The 22,136-nt window shown below is 46.7% G+C and overlaps 1 protein-coding gene across 1 annotated transcript; it reads left to right on the forward strand.

Moving 5' to 3' along the window:
- The first annotated feature begins 747 nt into the window (after positions 1-747).
- STIP1 (stress induced phosphoprotein 1) lies at positions 748-19,674 on the forward strand. The gene is made up of 14 exons (XM_066251840.1): positions 748-892; positions 6,336-6,545; positions 7,590-7,731; positions 8,289-8,430; positions 9,093-9,261; positions 10,873-10,999; positions 11,093-11,195; positions 11,489-11,609; positions 13,599-13,695; positions 13,844-13,968; positions 17,108-17,144; positions 18,120-18,223; positions 18,428-18,600; positions 19,178-19,674. The coding sequence occupies exons 1-14, from the start codon at positions 884-886 to the stop codon at positions 19,248-19,250; spliced, it is 1,632 nt and encodes a 543-aa protein (XP_066107937.1). The 5' UTR covers positions 748-883; the 3' UTR covers positions 19,251-19,674.
- The last annotated feature ends 2,462 nt before the right edge of the window (positions 19,675-22,136 follow it).

Below are 22,136 nucleotides of genomic sequence, written 5' to 3' on the forward strand. Positions count from 1 at the left end.
CCCTCCACCCGAGAGGTCCACAGGAGGGTGTGCGTCTATACCGCGCGCGGGGACTCAGCGGGCCGCCGGCTCCGCCTTCACCACCGCGCTGTATTTTTGAACATTTGGAACCGAACAGCTGGGATCCGGCGAAGAGCCAGGGAGCTATCCGGGGGCGGCCCCTGACCCTCACCAGCTGAGACCCCCCCCCACGGCCCGGCGAGAATCCGGGGCTCCTGCCGCTGGGAAGGAATGAGTCGTCTCGGCCGGACCGCAGCAGAGGGAGGAGGGAAGCGGCCTGGAACCCAGATGGTCCCCGCAGACTCCCGGCTGCTGGAGCCACCGCGGCAGATGACTTAGCTTCGGACTCCCGCAAACCCCACACTGCGGGCAGCAATTAGGACCCATCAGCTCAAAGTGTTGGCAACTCTCCGCCCAATTGAATTTTTTTTATCGGAAGGAGTTTCTGTCATGAAGTCCACCAGCCCAATGGGAAAAGTGGAAATTTCCAGAAAGAACCAGGGCCAATGGGCGCGGCCAGCGCGACTACAATTGGCGGAGCAAGCAACCAATTCTTGTTGCAGGTGCCCGTCCCTCCCTCCAATCGCGGAGCCGAAGATGGGCGGGTCGTACCTGGGAGCGCCCAATCCCGAGGCACTTTGGAGGCAGGGCCGGGGGGATTGCTTCAGGCTGTCCAATGAAAGAGAGGCGAAGATGATGAACTAGACTTGTAGCCAATAGTAGAGAAGCATAGAAAACCCATAGAGGAACGTGACCATTGAGCAAGCGAGGAAGGGGCGGGATCCGGGGGTCCCGGCAGCTTCTAGTAGGTTCCAGAAGGAGGCGCGTGCGGTTGGGAACACCGAGCGAACCGAGTCGATTCAACCGGGTTCTGGACTGGACTATGGAGCAGGTGAAGGGGGAGGGCCAGGCTGAGGCCTGGGGGCTGATGCGGGCGCCCATCGGCGCTTGTGGGGGCCGAGGATATCGGAGCAGCGAGAAAGCGAGGGCGTGAGGGTCGCGGCCGGGGTGCGGTGGAGCGAGGCCCGAGGCCCGGCCGCGGGGAGCGCGGGTTCCACTCAGCGCCGGTCGCCTTCAGGCTCGGAGGAGGGCCAGGGATAGACACCAGTTCGGGGCGAGTCCGGCCCGCGACGGCAGGAGGGGCCGGGGCCCGCAGGCCGCCCGGAAGGTGGCTCCGCGCTGAGCGGGAGTGGGGGGCCGCGGAGTTAGCGGCCCTAGGACGGAGTGACGGGGGGCCAGGGGCCTCGGAAGAGGCGCGAGGGGTCGGCCCCGCATCGGGGGGCTGGCTGGTCGACGGGAGCAGGCCGACGAAGAGGCCGCCCGGGACTCGGCCACACTTAACTTGGAGGAACGCGGGCAGCGGGAGCAGAAATAGTCGGGAAGTAGCTCCCGGACTTGGTCGGCAGTTGGGGGAAATAAACTCTTTTCCTGCGTCGGGATGGGAGCGTGTTGAGTGAAGGTGTGACGAGCAGCAAGTCCCGGGAACGGTGCCGTCCCTCGCGGTGCGGCCTCCCCCTCCTCTTCTCTCTCCTCTTGAGTGGGATTGCGGAGTAACCGCGGGCCGAGAGGTCGGTCTCTGCTTACACAAGGACGGCTCCCAGGCTGTAGAAAACTGAGACTCCGTAGATGAGCAGCGCGAAGTCGGTTACTTGCCTCTGCCCCGCGCTCGGTGGGGGAGCGGATGCGAAGCTGCTGCTGGTGGCTTTCAATGACTTCACCACGTCCTCGGTGGCCTGAAGGTTGTGGAAGGCTGAGAGAGGTTCTGTTCGTTTGGAAGCTGTCGTTGAGCTGTAATGATTGATCTGCAGGGGAAGAAAAGAGAAAAGGGCTCACGTTTTTGGTACGATCTGCAGAGTCGAACCTTTTGCTTGTCGGATAGCCATTGTTCCTTGAGTCAAATCTGGAGCTTCTTTGCGCAGTTGAGAAAAAAGAAAATTAGAGTGGAATGGAGAAGGAAGTTTAACTCTTTTTCACCCTTGTGGTAATTACCTTGTATCCAGGAATAAGTAAGTAGGGTGTGATATAGACGAGAGAAAGATTTCTGAGATGAGAAGCACACTCACTACTCTTGTTAAATATACCAAAGTAGAAAAAAATGTTTTTTGAGAAATCATCAGTCCTGCTGCCTGTTATGGGAGTGAATGTACAGGTAGACTGTAAAGGAATAAATTCAGGACTGCACATTTACCCTGGCAGTTGTACAAATGAGCTGGTACTTGAACTCCAGGTGTCCAAATCAACTTTTTTTTTTTTTTTTAGTTTTTATGTATTGATTTTAGAGAAACAGGAGCATCCATCTGTTCCTGTATGTGCCCTGACCGGGGATGGAACCTGCAAGCTTTGCACTTCCAGACAGTGTTCAAACCAACTGACAGGGCCAGAATCTACTATCTTAAACCCATTCCTGAAAATAATATGTGATGTCTCTACCTTTTTTTTTTTTTTTTTTTTTCATTTTCAGTTCTGAGATTTTACATTTCAATTTTAGGGAAATTTGAGTGTCCAAAATTGTGTTGTTATTTTTAACTTAATTATTGCCCTGGTTGGTTCGCTCAGTTGATTAGAGCAGTGGTCCCCAACCCGCGGGCTGCGGACCAGTACCGGTCCTTGGGCCATTTGGTCCCACCAGTCCGCAGAGAAAAGAAACAACATGAAACGTTGTCAGAATAAGAAATTTAAATACTGCCTGAATAATGAGGACATGCTCGTTGTTCCTCCTTTAACTTAGCCCAATAAATATCGTAAGTTTGACAATTATATTTAAAAATACCACAGTTTTTACGCTGGTTGCATAACTTTTATTTTGTGCATTTATCCGTCCCACCCTAAAGGCTGGTCCGTGAAAATATTTTCTGACATTAAACCAGTCCGTGGCCCAAAAAAGGTTGGGGACCAATGGATTAGAGCACTGTCTTAAAACACCGAGATTGTGGTTCTGTCCCCGTCAGGGCACATGGGGGAGTGACCAGTGAATGCACTAAGTGGAACAACAAATGAGTGCTTCTCTCTCTCCCTCCTCCCTTCCTCTCTGTCTCTCTAAAATCAATCAGTTAAAAATATCCTTTAGTCTGACCAGGTGGTGGCACAGTGGATAGAGCGTCAGACTGGGATGTGGAAGGACCCAGGTTCGAGACCCCGAGGTCGCCAGCTTGAGCACGGGCTCATCTGGCTTGAGCAAAAAGCTCACCAGCTTGGACCCAAGGTCACTGGCTCGAGCAAGGGGTTACTCGGTCTGCCGAAGGCCCTCGGTAAAGGCACATATGAGAAAGCAATCAATGAACAACTAAGAAGTCGCAACACGCAACGAAAAACTAATGATTGATGCTTCTCATCTCTCTCTGTTCCTGTCTGTCTGTCCCTGTCTTATCTCTGCCTCTGTAAAAAAAAAAAAAAATATATATATATATATATATATATCTTTTAAAAAGTTTTACTTGTTGATTTTTGGAGAGAGGAGAAGAGAGAGAGAAGCATCAGTTTGTTGTCCCACTTATGTATGCATTCTTTTGTTGATTCTTTTATGTGTCCTGACCAGGGATCAAACCTACAACCTTGCTGTATTGAGATGATGCTCTTACCAACTGAGATAACCCCAGCCAGGGCCAAAATTGCAATTTTTTTTTTTTTTTACCAGAGAATTGGAGAGAGGGATAGATAGGGACAGACAGACAGGAACGGAGAGAGATGAGAAGCATCAATCATTAGTTTTTCTTTGCGACACCGTAGTTGTTCATTGATTGCTTTCTCATATGTGCCTTGACCGTGGGGCTACAGTAGACCGAGTTAATCCCTTGTTCGAGCCAGTGACCTTGGGTCCAAGCTGGTGAGCCTCGCTCAAACCAGATGAGCTCGTGCTCAAGCTGGCGACCTCGGGGTCTTGAACCTGGGTACTCCGCATCCCAGTCCGACACTCCTTCCACTGTGCCACCGCCTGGTCAGGCCAAAATTGTACTTTTTAAAAATAAAAGTGCAAGTACCTTGCTAATGAATCCCACAATGATGTACTTTTTATATTTGACCTAATACATGCATACTGTTACATATTGTCTACATGCTGGTATTTCTGTTGCATTTGATCTTTAAAGTGCTGGTCATGACCTACTAACTTGATTTCCTGGCTGACTGTATTCCTTTTGGAAAAAAGTCTCTGGGATAGACAAGAACTTTGCCAAGCTGCTCCTGACTGCCTTTTGTTACTAGTTGAGTTTTAAACTTTTGGACTCTATTCTGGGTTCTAAGATTTTCATCCCCTGCTTGCTAAAATTTGACAGTCTCCTGCCTTTTTTCAGGTAGAGGTTTTCTCTCAGATCTCTCTGAAGGAGATTCCCAACTGGTGTTCCTCAGAGGTCCAGTAGAATTCTTTTTTTTTTTTCCTTTTTGGGAGAGAGAGAGAGAGAGAGAGAGACGCGCGCGCGCGCGCGCACACACACACACACACAGAGGAAGGGGGAGATACACGAAGCATCAACCCATAATTGTGTCACTTGAGTTGTTCATTGATTGCTTCTCATATGTGCCTTGACCTAGGCATGGGGTGGGGGGGCTCTCAAGCCAAGCCTAGTAACCCATTGCTCAAGCCAGCAACCATGGGATTGTATTTATATCTATGATCCCACGCTCAAGCTGGATGAGTTTGCACTCAGGCCAACGACCTTGAGGCTTTGAACCTGGATCCTCAGCATCCCAGGCCAATGTTCTGTCCACTGCACCATCATCGGTCAAGCAGAATTCTTTCTTGCATCGTTATATGAGGTCATGGGTGGATGATGGATAAAAAGAAAAAAATTGGCCTGATCTGTGGTGGCGCGGTGGATAAAAGCGTCGACCTGGAAATGCTGAGGTCGCTGGTTCGAAACCCTGGGCTTGCCTGGTCAAGGCACATGGGAGTTGATGCTTCCAGCTCCTCCCCCCTTCTCTCTCTCTCTCTCTCTCTCTCTCTCTGTCTCTCCCTCTCCTCTCTAAAAAATAAATAAATTAAAAACAAAACAAAAAGAAAAAAATTGCCTGCCCGTGTGGTGGCACAGTGGATAGAGCGTTGGACTAGGATGCAGAGGACCCAGGTTCAAGAGACCAAGGTCGCTCAGTGTGCTGTACCCTCTCCCCAAGTCAAGGCACATATGAGAAAGCGATCAACGAACAACAAAGGTGCTGCAACGAAGAATTGGAGTTTCTCACGTCTCGCCCCTCCTGCCTGTCCTTCTCTCTGACTGTCACAAAATAAATAAGTAAAATTAAAATGCTTTTTTAAAAAAAGGCTTTAAAGAAAAAATGATACAGTAATTTGAATGACATGGCCTGGTCTCAGTGTATGTGTTTGCAATTGAAGGGTGGTCCTCCCTCTCTTGTAGGGCATCCCTGGTTAGGAGAAACCCATTTATTTGTTTGTTTGTTTATTTTTAATATTTTGATTGTTTTAGCCAGAGAGGAGGAGAGAGACACACACACAGGAACATTGATCTGTTCCTATATGTACCCTGACTGGGGACCAAACTAGCAACCTCTGCGCCTTGGGCGGGTGCTCCAACCAACCGAGCTATCCGGCCAGTACTGGGAGAAACCCCTTTAGATTAAGCCACTGCTCTGATTGCCAAGGCTCCTCACTTATTTATACCTTTTGGTGTATTCCTGCTTTTTCCATTCTGAATGTTTGAGAGGATAGTGAATTAAACCACCAGTAGTGATTTTTTAATTCTCCATCCCTTTGTACCAGATTAATATTTAAGCATGGCAAACCTGAATTGGGAGGGGGAGGACTGGGCTTTCCTTTACCCATTAAAGAACAGGGCTTTAATCTATCATGCTGTGATGTATTATCACACCTGTAAATAGAAATATGTAGATACAGTATTTCTGTGATTTCTGTGATCATGGGAGAGCATATTGATGCTCCCAAGGAAGCCCTCTTAAAGCCTTTTTAGTTCACACTTACGCTGCTTCCTCCTGTGAGGAGTGATCAGGCCTGTGCTCAGTTTATCTTTTGGACACTTTGGAAATCTATGGCAATTGAACTTATTTTTCTCTGACAGGAACTCATAAGTATGCCCTAGAGTTCCTTCACCAGCTTGAAATAGAGGCATGAAAGAGTGGTTTGAGTTCTCACTAATTCACATGGGAGCCAGTAGAAAGCAAAGTGTTAGGCTTCTGCCTGGTTATTTTTTCCTTGCTGGTTCTCAGAGGTATGGTTCTCATAGGTTAAATAAATTAACCTGTGATTTCTCTCTTCTGAACTGTAACTAATTTGTTGATACTACAGCGAAGAATGAGTATCACCTAAAAAGTTGGGACTAAATAAACATATTGTGGAAAGAAACTATAGTGGCTCCTTTTCTTCTCAGGTAAATGAACTAAAAGAGAAGGGCAATAAGGCCCTGAGCGCCGGCAACATCGATGATGCCTTACAGTGCTACTCCGAAGCAATTAAACTCGATCCCCAGAACCATGTGCTCTACAGCAATCGCTCAGCGGCCTATGCCAAGAAAGGAGACTACCAGAAAGCCTATGAGGATGGTTGCAAAACGGTTGACTTAAAGCCCAACTGGGGCAAGGTAAGCTGTGGGTGCGCTGGGGCTCTTCACACTTCCCAGAAATGCCTTTTAGTGTACAGTTCTTAAATATCAGACTCTCCTGACCTGGCTTGTTGCCTGGCTCAATAGGCTAGTATTTGATTACCTTATATCCTTCAGAGTAATGGCGTATTTAATCAAATCTCAGGTACCGTTAGTTGTTAAGACACGTCTCTCTTTGGTTTTTTTTTTGAGGGGGGGTTGGTATTACTAAGAAAGAAAAGGCCTAAGAAACCGATAACTCAGAATCATAGATGACCCTCAGTGGGGAGAGAGTGCCTCAGATACTTGGCTGAATTCTTGGAATGTCAATCTTGGTGTTAACATCCTGCTCCTCTTCCTGTATTTTTTCTTTGGCCTTCACATGAATGCCCATTTTGTTCCATGAAATGTAGTTTCTTTTGAGTTTGCCTCCTAGATTTACCTCTAGGTACTCTTTACAGTCATGTGTCGCATAACAGCTGGGCTACATTCTGAGAACTGAGTCATTAGGTGCTTTCCTTATTGTGGGAACATCACAGAGTGCACTTGCACAAATCTGGATAAGCTAGCCTACTTCCTGCACGCCTAGGCTATATAGACTAGCCTCTCGCTCCTAGGCTACACACCTCGACAGTGTGTTAGTGTACTGAATACTATAGGCAACGGTAAACAAAGTAGTATTTGTGTATCTAAGCATAGAGAAGGTACAGTGAAAATACAAAAAGGTAAGAAAAATGGTACACGTATATAGGGCACTTACCACAAATGGAGGCTGCAGAACTGGAATTTTCTCTGGGTGAATCAGTAGACAGTGAGTGAATGTAAAGGCCCAGAACATTACATTACTGTAGACTTTATATAAACACTGTACACTTAGGCTACAGAAATTTATTTGGAAATAGCATAGTGTTAGGGTGGCTGCAATGTTACTAAGCGATAGGAATTTTTTAGTTTTATTACAATCTTAGGAGACTATTGTCATACACACACAGTTTGTTATTAACCAAAATGGCTATATTTTGTGTGTGTCTTTGCTTATTTAAGGGCTATTCGCGAAAAGCAGCAGCTCTTGAGTTCTTAAACCGCTTTGAAGAAGCCAAGCGAACCTATGAGGAGGGTTTAAAACATGAACCAAATAATCCTCAGCTCAAAGAGGGTTTACAGAATATGGAGACTCGGTTGGCAGGTAAGCACCACATACATTGTTGTTTTTCCTTTTTTTAACCATTATCTTTAACCTTACCTGTAAGTGTCAACCTGGAACACTGAGGTCGCTGGTTCGAAAACCAGGGCTTGCCTGGTCAAGGCACATATGGGAGTTGATGCTTCCTGCTCCTCCCTTCTCTCTCTCTCTCTCCCCCTCCCACTCCCCTTCTCTCTCCCTTTCTCCATCTCTCTCTCTCTCCCCTCTCTTCTCCAAAATGAATTTTTAAAAACTAAACAAAAAAAATCTTTAAAATGAGACTAAGGCCCTGGCCAGGTAGCTCAGTTGCTTAGAGGTTCATCCCAATATGCTGAGGTTGTAGGTTTCATCCCTGGTCAGGACACATACAAGAATCAACCAGGGGTGGCATGAATAAGTATAACAACAAATCAGTGTTTTTCTCTCCCTCTCTCCCCCTCACGCTTTCTCTCTAAAAAGCAAAATAAAATGGGGTTTTGAGGCTTTTCCCCCCATGAAATGGCAATAAGCTACAGGAGCATAGTAACTTGAGTGAACCAATGCACTTTCCTTTGGAACAGAGAGGAAGTTCATGAACCCTTTCAACATGCCCAATCTATACCAGAAGCTGGAGAGTGACCCCAGGACAAGAACACTGCTCAGTGACCCCACCTACCGGGAACTGATCGAGCAACTCCGACACAAGCCGTCTGACCTGGGCACGTAAGTGCAGGCAGCATAGTTTGTCTCTGGAAATGGATGTGAACATCATCTTCTGGGGTTCTACAGCAGGGGGTTCCCTCGTTCAGACTGCAGGGTCTCTGCCTTCTTTTTCTCCAAAGAGCAGTAGGCGTTTGTTGGTTTGTTTGTATTTCTAGAAAGGGTAGGGGAAGCATATGGCAGAGGAATCTGCAATGCTCTTTCTAATCTTTACATGCTCCTTCACTGCTCTCCTGTGACTGTGCTCTGACACTAACTGTATTCTTCCCATACACATAGGCCCTACTGTCTCTTGATATATTGGAGTGGAAACTCAAGGTTAAAAAGAATGTCAGGTGTAAAGAGGTGTCTATAAATCTTGTACTAGCGTCTGCATCTATCTGACTCCTGAGATCAGACGAAGTATATACGTAATAACTCGTTTCTCTCTTATCAGCTGGCTCAAGAAATAAATCTACCTTTGTAACCTCATTTTAGATGGATTTCTGAAGGGCTGAGTATTTCCCAATTATAAATCATAGTAAGTGCAGAATCTAGCGGGTTTTTTATGGGAGAGAAGCTTTTATATACAGTAGTCTGAGCTTGAGCAATAAATGAGACTTGAGGAACAGTGTGGGGAAGAATAATTGTGTATGGTTTTTTTATGTTTTTATTTTTAATACAAGGAAACTGCAAGATCCCCGGATCATGACTACGCTCAGTGTCCTGCTCGGATTTGATCTAGGTGGCATGGATGAGGAGGAGGAAGTTGTGACACCTCCACCGCCACCTCCTCCCAAAAAGGAGACCAAGCCAGAGCCAATGGAAGAGGATCTACCAGAGAATAAGAAGCAGGTCTCGTTTTTGTTTTTTCCCTCTCATTACTATCACGCGATTGTAAACAACCCAGTCAACATAGGTGTTTTGGGTGGGAAAATCAGTAGACTTTGGATAGCTATAGTTTTTATTTTTTTTATTTTTATTTATTTTTTTTATTCATTTTAGAAAGGAGAGGGAGAGACAGTGAGAGAGAGAGGAGAGACAGAGAGAGAAGGGGGAGAGGAGCTGGAAGCATCAACTCCCATATGTGCCTTGACCAGGCAAGCCCAGGGTTTTGAACCGGCGACCTCAGCATTTCCAGGTCAACGCTTTATCCGCTGCGCCACCACAGGTCAGGCTGGATAGCTATAGTTTTTAGTGCTTTGTGTGTGCTAAGCGTATTATTAATTAAAATGGTTAATACTTAAGAGGTATAAGAGATTTCGTAGGAGTCATGTGTGGAATCAGAGCTCACTTTCGTAGTCCCACAGCTCCTGTGGTTACGCTAGTGTGGATATTGGCCAGAGCAAGCCAGTAAAGTTGTGAGTGACCCTTGTCCCTGCCATGATCCAGAAGAATGTATCTGTATCAGTTCTTCTGCTTCTGCTTCTATGTTCTGGTTGGACGTGGTGTGTAATTAATTAAAAGTTGTCCACTTTGCCTGACCAGGCAGTGGCACAGTGGATAGAGCGTCGGACTGGGATGCGGAAGACCCAGGTTCGAGACCCTGAGGTCGCCAGCTTGAGCGTGGGCTCATCTGGTTTGAGCAAAACTCACCAGCTTGGACCCAAGGTTGCTGGCATGAGCAAGGAGTTACTCGGTCTGCTGTAGCCCCACGGTCAAGGCACATATGAGAAAGCAATCAATAAACAACTAAGGTGTCGCAACAAAAAAGTGATGATTGATGCTTCTCATCTCTCTTTGTTCCTGTCTGTCCCTATCTATCTATCTCTCTGACTCTCTCTCTCTGTCTCTGTAAAAAAAAAAAAGTTAGCCACTTAGCTACACCATCTTCCAAAGCAGGAGGCAGGTGCCTAAATGATTTTCTTTACTTTGTAAATGAGAACAGCAGAGTGTTGCCAGATTGAGCACCTTTTCACCAGGTGAGTGTTGGTTGTTTGGGGTGTCTCGGCTGGAAAAAGGCCCTGCGGTGTGTGGGTGGTAGTAAGCTGTGCTAAAGACTCATGCCATCAGTACAGCACCTTGTACTCCTCTCACCACCCCCCTGCTGTTGCTGTTCCCTGAAGAGCTAGCCACACCACAGAAACTGGACTTGCCGCAGCCTCTCGCAGTAAACCTGATAGAAAACTGCTGTCCTCTTTGAAGTCGATTCAAGTTGAAGGGATTTTTTTCTCCCCTATAGTTGGCTGAAGAAGCCCTCTGTTTTCTGACAAAGATCCAGGAGAGTGGGTGGACAGGGGACTTTTGAGGAAACAGAGATGAAACCCTAACTTTCTATTCTGACAGCTCATGCTATACTGTGTGAGCCGATAATAGGTTGATGAAGAGGCCTGTGGATGTCAAGAACCTGCTTCCGTAGACATGGTAGCTGCAGGCGCTATTCAGTGCCTGTGGCAGGTCGCAGGCTCTCTCTTTGCTGTCTTGGTTGGATTTGCTCAGTACTCACTTCTCTTAAACCTTGTTTAGGCTCTGAAAGAAAAAGAATTGGGGAATGACGCCTACAAGAAAAAAGACTTTGACACCGCCTTGAAGCACTATGACAGAGCTAGGGACCTGGATCCCACCAACATGACTTACATGACCAATCAAGCAGGTGAGGCCCAGGATGAGGGGCAGATGCGTTGTTCAACAGTCCTGGGGTAGAGGCAAGGGCTGACTCTTCCTTCTTAACATTTCTGCCTGGCAGCTGTGTACTTCGAAAAGGGCGACTACAGTAAATGCCGGGAGCTTTGTGAGAAGGCCATCGAAGTGGGGCGAGAAAACCGGGAAGACTATAGACAAATTGCCAAGTACGCTTGACCTTCTGGAAGTACCTTGAGTGGTGTGGAGGTTTCGATACCCAAAATTTACACATCTCTGTGTGGGGGAGGAAGGGTGCTGGGCACAGCGTGTGGTCTGTTGTCCTGTACTTGCTAACAGTGGGCTGGAAGGGAGGCCCCAGGAGTCAGGACCAAAGGTGTTGAGAGGCACAGTGCTGAAGCAGTGGTGTGGGCCTGGTTTCTGGTTGTAGATGGGTTTTCTCTGCAGGGGCTGGCCTTGTCTCTGCTCTCCTCCTTAGCAAGTTGTCTTTCCTCTTTGTCAGAGCTTATGCACGGATTGGCAATTCTTACTTCAAGGAAGAAAAATACAAGGATGCCATCCATTTCTACAACAAGTCTCTGGCAGAGCACCGAACACCAGATGTGCTCAAGAAATGCCAACAGGTGGGTAGGGAAAGAATAAGGGCTGCTCTGACTGGATGGCTTGGTTGGTTAGAGCCTTGTCCTGATATACAAAGGTTGCCTGTTCGATCCCTGGTCAGGGCACATGCAGAAACCAGTTGATGTTTCTGTCTCCCCCACCCCTACCCTTTAAGTCAAATTTTAAAAAAATTACAGGATGTTATCTTTTATTATTGTCATTTAATAATGAACCTTAATTTCCATTGACTTAAGAAAAGGGAAGAGGGCAGGAAGAGAGAGGCATCAACTCCTTCCACTTAATTGTTCCATTTAGGTTGTGTACTTTTTGTTTGCTTTTCATATGTGCTCTAAACAGGGATCAAACCCATGACCTTGGCATGCCGGGATGACACTATCCACTGAACTTCCAACCAGGGCCTCTTTTTATTTTATCTTTTTATCAGAGAGAAGCAGGAAGGGAGATGAGAGGCATCAACTTGTAGTTGCATCACTTTAGTTGTTCATTGATTGCTTCCTATATGTGCCTTGAACAGGGGGCTCAAGCTGAGCCAGTGATTGACCTTGGGCTTCAAGCCAGTGAACATGAGATCCTATTGATGACCCCATGCCCAAGCTGGCTAGGCTGTGCTCAAGTCAGTGACCTTGGAGTTTCGAACCTGGGACCTCAGGGTCCCAGGTCAACATTGTATCCACTGTGCCACCACCAGACAGGCAGATAATCTGTGACACAGCAGCACATTCATTTTTGCAATTTTACTGATTTTAGAGAAAGACATGGTGGAGGGGAGGAACAGGAAGCATCAGCTCTTAATAGTTGCTTCTCATAAGTGCCTTGACCAGATAAACCCAGGGTTTCTAACCGGTGACCTCAGTAGTCCAGGTCAACACTTTATCCATTGCGCCACCACAGGCCAGGCACTATTTATTTATTTGTTTGTTTGTTTGTTGTGGCAGAGACAGAGTCAGATGGGGACAAACAGGAAGGGAGAGAGATGAGAAGCATTAGTTCTTCGTTGCAGCTCCTTAGTTGTTCATTGATTGATTTCTCATATGTGCCTTGTCCGGGGGGCTACAGCAGACGGAGTGACCCCTTACTTGAGCCAGCGACCTTGTGCTCAAGCTGGTGAGCTTTGCTCAAACCAGATGAGCCCGCGCTCAAGCTGGCGACCTCGGGGTCTCGAACCTGGGTCCTCTGCATCCCAGTCTGATGCTCTATCCACTGTGCCACCACCTGGTCAGGCTATGTGTGTTAATATTGTCAGTGTGTTAACAGTGTCAGTGGGGGTTTTTTTGTTTGTTTTTAGACAGAGTGAGAGAGAGGGATAGACAGGGACAGAGAGAGATGAGAAGCATCAATCATTAGTTTTTCATTGCGTGTTGCAACACCTTAGTTCATTAATTGCTTTCTCATATGTTCCTTGACCATGGGCCTTCAGCAGACCGAGTAACCCCTTGCTGGAGCCAGCGACCTTGGGTTCAAGCTGGTGGGCTTTTGCTCAAACCAGATGAGCTCGCACTCAAGCTGGCAACCTCAGGGTCTTAAACCTGGGTCCTCTGCATCCCAGTCCAACACTCTGTCCGCTGCGCCACCGCCTGGTCAGGCGTGTCAATGGTTCTTATTGTAACTTTAAGATTTTTCTTACATACCCAAAATGTTGTGTATTATGCCAGTTGCCATAAATTATGTAGGAGGGATGATAGTATTTTCAAAGATATTTGTTATGCCCTGCCTGCCTCAGTTCGTTGGAGCATTGTCCTAAAGTGCAGAGGTTGCCAGTTCGATCCCCGGTCAGGGTACATACAGGAACTGATCTATGTTCCTCTCTCTGTCTCTCCCCCTCTCCCTCCCTCTCCCTTTTCTCCCTCTCTCCCCCTCTCCCTGTCTTGCTCCCTTCCCCTCCATCCCCCTTCCAGTACTCTTGGAAAATTAAAATTTTAATCTGGCTTAAAAGCCCAGTATTGATGTTTCTGGAAGTTTAAATGACTATTCCAAAAATTATTCTTCCTTAGGCAGAGAAAATCTTGAAGGAGCAAGAGCGGCTGGCATACATAAACCCTGACCTGGCTTTGGAGGAGAAGAACAAGGGCAACGAATGTTTCCAGAAAGGTATGTACAGCCTGGACGGCGCCATTGTGGGCTGAGTGGTGTAGACATGGTTTCTGGGTCTCGGCTGGCTGACTACAGGGTAAATATGCCTTCGTGGAGAAAGGTGGCTTTATGCTTTTTTTTTTTTAAGTCTCTTTTCTTTATCTAGGGGACTATCCTCAAGCCATGAAGCATTATACAGAAGCCATCAAACGAAACCCAAAAGATGCCAAATTGTACAGTAATCGAGCTGCCTGCTACACCAAACTCCTCGAGTTTCAGCTTGCACTCAAGGTAGGAGGAGCTGGGAGTGTGGAGCAGCCATTGTGGTGGCCTGTACATAGGAAATGGGTGTATTCTCTTTTCACGGTTTTTCAACATCAGCTTGCTGTTTTTATATTGATTATAGATTCAAGGTGGTTGTGGTGGTGGTGGTACATGTGTGAGGTTTGTGAAATACAGGGGTGGGCAAAAGTAAAGTATTTGATTTACAGTTCTGAGTGTGCAGAACACAATTTATTCTTTCATTATTACTTATTACTGTGTTATTTTCCATAGACAACTGTAAACCTGCTCTTGCCCTTCCTCATGCAGGCCCTGTCTTTACCTGGTCCTGACCACGATGTCATTAGTGATTGGGAATATCATTAGTGATTGGGAATATTTGAGAAAATGGATCCTTTCCACCTTCCCTGATCACTGATATATTTTTTTCATGGCCATAATCCTTCCCCACATTTGTTTTCATTTTGTCTTTTTAACATTTTAAGTGTAATTCAGTGGCATCAAGTAGATCACAGTGCTCTGTAACCCTCACCACCATCCGTCTCCAGACTTTTTCATCTCCCATACTGAACTGTATCCTCCCCTTGCCCCCGTCCACGTCCTGGTAATCACTGTTCTGCTTTCTGTCTGAATTTTTTTTTTTTTTAATTTAGTAACTTAGTTACTTTTATTTAATCATTATGGAGAGGAGAGAGAGAGAGAGAGAAGGGGGGAGGAGCAGGAAGCATCAACTCCCATATGTGCCTTGACCAGGTAAGCCCAGGGTTTTGAACCGGCAACCTCAGTGTTCCAGGTTGACGCTTTATCCACTGCGCCACCACAGGTCAGGCCTCTGTCTGAATTTGATCATTCGCTGTACCTCATATAACTGGACCCAAACAATATTTGTTCTTGTGTGTCTGGTTTATTTCACTTAGTATGTTTCCAAGGTTCCCTCATGTTATAGAATGTGTTAGCATTTCCTCCCTTTTGAAGGCTAAATCCTGTTTCATTATGTGTATATACCACCTTTTGTTTATTCGTTTTTTTGTTAATACGTTTCTCCTTTTGCCTGTTGTGAACAATGCTATTATGAATATGAGTGTACAGTATCTGTTCAAGCTCCTAGTTTTAATTCTTTTATATTCAACAGTGAAAATGCTGGATCATAAGGTAGTTCTTTGTTTAATTTTTTAAATTCTTGAACTGTCACCTGACCTGTGGTGACACAGTGTAAGTGTCAACTTGGAACACTGAGGTCACTGGTTCACAACCCTAGGTTGCCTGGTCAAGGCACATACGGGAGTTGATGCTTCCTATTCCTTCTCCCTTCTCTCTCTCTCTCCTATCTAAAGTGAATAAATAAAATCTTTTTAAAAAAATTCTTAAACTGCCATATTTTCTACAAGAGCTTTGCCATTCTTCACTTTTTGATATTTAGCTCAGCTAGACAGCTCTGCTGTTCTCAGTCACATTAAGTATGGTTAAATATGAATATGTTCTATGCTGTGGAGGAGTTATTCCATATTGCTCTCTTGAGCACAAGCTGCTTTGTGCCTCTATTGGCTACTTTTTAACTGTTCTCTAGGAGACAAACCAGAACCATTTTGTGGGAAGGTGAAAAGAGGTCATCTGTATGGAAACACCTGAGTTGATGAAGGGTTGTTTTTTTTTGCTGCCATTATCTTCTGGTTCTGTGGTCTAGAGACATCACTGCTGCTGGTAGGACTGTATAATGTCAAGCAGGTAGGTTTGCAGAGCAAAGAGTAACATCAGTCACCTGGGTGGGAGCTGGAACAGTACTCTCCCTCCCAGTGCACACAAAGGAAAGAATGAATGGATTTGCATCTGGCATTAAGAAATTCTTGGTGGGCCTGGTCTGTGGTGGTGCAGTGGATAAAGCATCGACTTGGAATGCTGAGGTTGCCAGTTCGAGACCCTGGGCTTGCCTGGTCAAGGCATGTATGGGAGTTGATGCTTCCTGCTCCTCTCTCTCTCCTTTCTAAAATGAATAAATAAAATCTTTACAAAATAAATTCTTGGAAGAGTTGGAGTTAGGCCTAGTGTGGAAACGATACTGCATGGCATTTTTTACATGATTTTATATTTTGAAGGTGTTTCAAACAAAAATACACAGAATATCTGTATATTCTTCACCTATAATGAAAAATAAGTATTAATACATTTTTGCTGAACCATTTGTGAAAGGAAAGTGTATACATTCCATCACTTGACCTCCAATTGCTTGAGCATACTTCTCCTGAAATGACTCTCCCCATCCAGTTACAATTTTTTTTATTTTTTATTTTTATTTTTATTTTTGTATTTTTCTGAAGCTGGAAACGGGGAGAGACAATCAGACAGACTCCCACATGCGCCCTACCGGGATCCACCCGGCACGCCCACCAGGGGCGACGCTCTGCCCACCAGGGGGCGTCGCTCTGTCCCGCCCAGAGCCATTCTAGTGCCTGGGGCAGAGGCCAAGGAGCCATCCCCAGTGCCCGGGCCATCTTTGCTCCAATGGAGCCTCAGCTGCGGGAGGGGAAGAGAGAGACAGAGAGGAAGGAGAGGGAGAGGGGTGGAGAAGCAGATGGGTGCCACTCCTGTGTGCCCTGGCCGGGAATCGAACCCGGGACCCCTGCACGCCAGGCCGATGCTCTACCACTGAGCCAACCGGCCAAGGCCCAGTTACAATATTATTAGCACCTGATATGGCACAACTAGGGCCATAAGTGCCATCTGCTATATGTCTATATTCGGATTTCTCTACTTGCCTAAAAATATATTTTAAGCTGTCAGTTCCTAAAACCCATGTGTTTCATCTGGTTGTCATGGTCTCTGTAGTTTCTCAAACTAGAAGCTTCCCTGCCTTTTGTTGTTGTTACTGTTTTATTTTTAAATCATAACATCAGTGTTTTGAAAAGTCTAGACTGGTCCATAATCTGAATTTGTTGTCTCCTTTGGTGGTGTTTTAATCTCCCCTATTATTTTTGCTGAGCCTGCTGTTAAATAACCCATGTGCCAGGATTGACAGGAGCCGTGAAGGCAAAAGTAGAATCCTCTGTAATGGCTCTGGGTGGTGGTTCAGTTCGTCATTCGAAGAGAGCAGTCTGCCTTGAGGTAGCTCATGGAAAGGAGTGAGCTAATTCCTTTTCCCTCTTCTTCCTAGGACTGTGAGGAATGTATCCAGTTAGAGCCAACCTTCAGTAAGTGCCTTTACTTATTCTCTTCCTGTCCATTGATTCTGGTCAAAAGGCAGACCTGTGGTGGCATAGTGAATAAGGCATCGACCTGGAGAGCTGAGGTCACCGGTTCGGAACCCTGGCCTTGCCCGGTCAAGGCACATAAAAGAAGCAACTCTACTACAAGTGGATGCTTTCTGCTCCTCCCTCTCTTCCCCTTCTCTCTAAAATCAGTACCTAAGATCTTTAAAGAAATTTTTTTCAATAGTAATAATAATAAGAGATTGATAGGTGACCTGGTTGGATTGCTCAGTTGGATTAGTGTATCATCCCATAAGCCAGGGTTGTGGGTTCAATCCCCAGTCAGAGCACATGTCATAATCAACCAATGAATGCATAAATAATGGAATGGAAATCAATGTTTTTCTCTCTCTCTCCCTTCCTCTCTCTGAATTTTTTTTTTTTTTTTTTTTTTGCATTTTTCCGAAGCTGGAAACCGGGAGGCAGTCAGACTCCCGCATGCGCCCAACTGGGATCCACCCGGCACGCCCACCAGGGGGCGATGCTCTGCCCCTCTGAGGCGTTGCTCTGTTGCATCCAGAGCTATCCTAGAGCCTGAGGCAGAGGCCACAGAGCCATCCTCAGTGCCCGGGCCAACCCTGCCCTGATGGAGCCCTGGCTGCGGGAGGGGAAGAGAGAGGCAGAGAGGAAGGAGAGGGGGAGGGGTGGAGAAGCAGATGGGCGCTTCTCCTGTGTGCCCTGGCCGGGAATCGAACCCGGGACTCCTGCACGCCAGGCCGACGCTCTACCACTGAGCCAACTGGCCAGGGCTGAAAATTAATTTTTAAAAAAAAACAAGATTGAGAGAAAGAAGGAACATGCTCTTTGTTTATCTGTGGATCCTCAAAGCCTGTGCACTTAGCAGCTGGCATCAGCAGACCTGACTCGGGAAAAGGTGTGTTGTGGACACTTCCTCACCTTGCCCATTTCTGTCTGCAGTCAAGGGTTACACACGGAAAGCCGCTGCGCTGGAAGCGATGAAGGACTACACAAAAGCTATGGATGTCTACCAGAAGGCGTTAGAGCTGGACTCCAACTGTAAGGTGGGCTGCTTCTGGCTTCGGTGAGCTCCCCTACCCCCGCTTCTCCATCGGGTTTTCTCGGCCATAAGTTCCTTCTCTGATCCTTTCCTCTCACCCGTTTTTCTATGTGTCTCAGTCCTCAATTATGTCTATTGTCTCAGACCCGCTGAAGCAGTGAGGCAGGTTGTGCTGACGCCCTCTCCCTTTGGCTTTGCTGGAATGCAGGAAGCAGCAGATGGTTACCAGCGCTGTATGATGGCCCAGTACAACCGACATGACAGCCCCGAAGATGTGAAGCGGCGGGCCATGGCTGACCCTGAGGTGCAGCAGATCATGAGTGACCCAGCCATGCGGCTCATCCTGGAGCAGATGCAGAAGGACCCTCAGGCGCTCAGCGAGTGAGTAGGGCTGGGCTTAGATGGCCTGGAAGGATGAAGCAGTGAGAAATGTACAAGGTAGCAGGGGTGTCTGTGATCAGCCTAGGGCAGTTGGTGAACTAGAAGGGCTTTGTCTGCAGGTTAGTCATGACAGCTGAAATAGTTTATTCGCTAGGAGAAGGGTCTTAGCCATGTCTCTATAAACAGGCCAGCCAAGGCCCATGCCCTCAAGGAGCCTGTGTTCTTGGGAGAAGAGACAGGCTATAAACAAGTAAATAGGTTAGGAAAGAAGACAATTCTGGAGATTGGTAATACAATAGGAAAGCCACTATAAAATGTTTATAAAATAAAGACACATGATTGAAAATAAAATATTTGCATCAAAAATGGGATATGGGGGAGGGAGCTGTGTCCCCATAAAGTGGAACTGGTCAGGTTCTGACTGCACAGCATGAAGGCCTCTGCAGTTCTGCCAGGACTTGTCCTTAACCACATCCTGTTGGTATTTCCCAGCTGCTTTGCACTAGGCTTGCTCCAAGAACAAGTAAGGCATCTTTGCGGTTAAGTCTCATTTCAAACTTTGCCTCTTCTACATTAGACACTTAAAGAATCCTGTAATAGCACAGAAGATCCAGAAGCTGATGGATGTGGGTCTGATTGCAATTCGGTGATGACTTGCTCGGCCTCCCCCTTCCCTTCACCCTCATGTGGAAAGAGGAGCTGGGACCGCGGCTGGCAGCACGGAGCAGAGGGGAGAGAAGGGGAAAAGTGAACAACTTATCTATATATTTATACAGACCTGTGTGGAAGACAAGAGACTTGTACCCGCATTACTCTACAGCCGCTGCCTCTGGGACCTCCCAGCACATGCATGGTCTCTTCTGCTGCCCTCCAGTTCCATGTCTCTGTCCCCTGTCCCTTGCCTCCCAGTCACTGTCTCAGCTGCTCTCCCATAGTTGGTTATTTTTTATTTGGGGCAGTGGGCATGTATGGGGAGGGGAGGGTGTTCTTCCCAACCTCAGGTCCTAGCCGTCTTCACATTGTTAACTCCACATCCCCTTCTCCAATAAAACAAGCCAGGTGGGCGTGGTTATACTCTGTGAAGTCCTTGAGTAATTTCTTTGCCAATATACTTTAGAATGGCTCTTCTCCATGGGTCACAACCTGGACTCGATGAGGTGTGTCTGAATTGACTAAGGACAAGGGCCTTTTCTTTCTAATGTGTGGGTCAGTGTATGCTTGCTTTGGTTCCACTGATTTGCTGAGGTGGTCACAGTGGTCACTAGGTGGTGCTATCATTCAGTGAACAGCTGAAAGGAAACTTGGAGACACCCTTATCCAGAGTGGCCAGGTTCAGATAAACATTCAAGTGATTCTCATGGTATCAGTTCTCTACACTTGAGTCTTAAACCTAGAAGCCAGCTGGACCCATAGAACACTGGTTTCCACCAATGAACCAAAACTATTTCCATTGCAAGAGATACTTTTTTCCTAATTTTATTGATTTTACAACAATTTGTTGCTCTTATTTTTTCTTTTTTTAGGTGAGAGAAGAGATAGGCAGTCTCCTGCATGTACCCCGAGATCCACCTAGCAACCCCAGGGACAACGCTCAAGTACTGAGCTATTTTTAGTGCCTGAGGCTGTCACACTCACCTGGGGCCAAGCTGTAACCAATCAAGCCATTAGCTGTGGGAGGAGAAAAGGGATAAGGGGAGTGGGGAAAAGCAGATGTTTGCTTGTCCTGTGTAGCCTGACCCGGAATTGAACCCAGGATGTCCATACGCCAGATCCACTGAGCTACCTGCTAGGGACCATTTTTTGGTTGTTTTTTTTTAAACAGCAAGGGTGAGAGATGAGAAGCAACAACTTGTAGTTGTGGCACCTTAGCTGTTCATTGCTTCTCATATGTGCCTTGACCTGGGGGCTGTAGCCAAGCCAATGATCCCTTGCTCAAGCCAGTGACCTTTGAGCTCAAGCCAGCAACCATGGAGTCATGTCTATGATCCCATGCTCAAACCAGCAACCGCAGGGTTTCGAACCTGGGTCCTCAGCATCCCAGGTCAATGCTCTATCCACTGCGTCACCACCTGGTCAGGTGGTTGTTCCACTTATTTGTACATTCATTAGTTTATTCTTGTATGTGCCCTGACCCAGGCTGTACAACCTACAGCCTTGGTGTATCGGATGACACTAACCAACTGAGCTACTTGGGGCAAGTGATAATCTTGAATTTACCTTTTGAGAAAATCAAATCTCTCAGCAGTTATGCAGGGATGGGCAAAAGTAGGTTCTAAGTTGTGAGTACGTGAGAGTATTTTTATTTTTATTTAAAGGTGTTTATTTTTTTTAATTTTTATTTATTCATTTTAGGGGTGGAGAGAGAGAGAAGGGGGAGGAGCAGGAAGCATCAACTCCCATATGTGCCTTGACCAGGCAAGCCAGGGTTTTGTTTTGTTTTTTATTTATTCATTTTTAGAGAGGAGAGAGAGACAGACAGAAGAGAGAGACAGAGAGAGAGAAGGGGGAGGAGCTGGAAGCATCAACTCTCATATGTGCCTTGACTAGGCAAGCCCAGGGTTTCAAACCGGCGACCTCAGCATTCCAGGTCAACGCTTTATCCACTGCGCCACCACAGGTCAGGCCAAGCCAGGGTTTTGAACCGGCAACCTCAGTGTTTCCAGGTTGATGCTTTATCCACTGTGCCACCACAGGTCAGGCAGACAGTATTTTTATATTATTAATGCATTATTTGTATTACAACTAAATCTACTTTTTCTCACCTCTATATGTTTTAGTATTTAAAGAAACTGCTCTCGCCTGACCTGTGGTGGTGCAGTGGGTAAAAGCGTTGACCTGGAACGCTGAGGTCGCTGGTTCAAAACCCCAGGCTCGCCTGGTCAAGGCACATATGGGAGTTGATGCTTTCTGCTCTTCCCCCCTTCTCTCTCTTTCTGTCTCTGTTTCCTCTCTCTAAAAAATGAATAAAAAATGTTAAAAAAAAAAAAAAAAAACTGCTCTCAACTGGCTTACAGAAGAGGGTTTTAATTACACTTTTCCCATGTTTGCAACAAACTATTTCTAAAGCCCTCCTGGACTGGGACTGCTTCTAGGGCAGTGGTAAAACTTCCTCTTTTGCTCCAAGAGTCACTCTCTGGGCTAGGAAGCCGCCTAGGCCAGCAGCTCGCTGCACTTCCTGCTGCCTTCACTTTACATAAACTGGCTTTCCCCTGGGAATCCCCTCAGGCCCTCTCCCGCACCTGGGTGGCACAGTTCTTAAGGCCTATCCTTGTCCCTGGCTGGTTGTGCAGTGGATAGAGCATCAGCCTGGTGTATGGATGTCCTGGGTTCAATGCCCAGTCAGAGCATTCAGGAGAAGCAATTATATGTTTCTTTCCCCTCCCTCTCCCCTTTTTTCTTCCCCAGTGGCTCAATTGGTCCGAGCATTGGCCTTAGGTGCTGAAGATGGCTCAGTTAATTCAAGCATCGGCCCCAGGTGGATCCCGGTCAGGGTACATGCAGGAGTCTGTCTCACTATCTTCCCTCTCACCTAAAAA

The sequence above is a fragment of the Saccopteryx bilineata genome, chromosome 1 (genome assembly GCF_036850765.1).
Source record: "Saccopteryx bilineata isolate mSacBil1 chromosome 1, mSacBil1_pri_phased_curated, whole genome shotgun sequence".
In the NCBI taxonomy this organism is placed as follows: domain Eukaryota; kingdom Metazoa; phylum Chordata; class Mammalia; order Chiroptera; family Emballonuridae; genus Saccopteryx; species Saccopteryx bilineata.

What these genes read in the sequence shown, in the direction of transcription:
- STIP1 (XM_066251840.1), top strand. An exon ending in TATGGAGACTCGGTTGGCAG is followed by an intron (nt 7,732 to 8,288) that starts GTAAGCACCACA and finishes CCTTTGGAACAG; the next exon opens with AGAGGAAGTTCATGAACCCT. An exon ending in CAACGAATGTTTCCAGAAAG is followed by an intron (nt 13,696 to 13,843) that starts GTATGTACAGCC and finishes TTCTTTATCTAG; the next exon opens with GGGACTATCCTCAAGCCATG.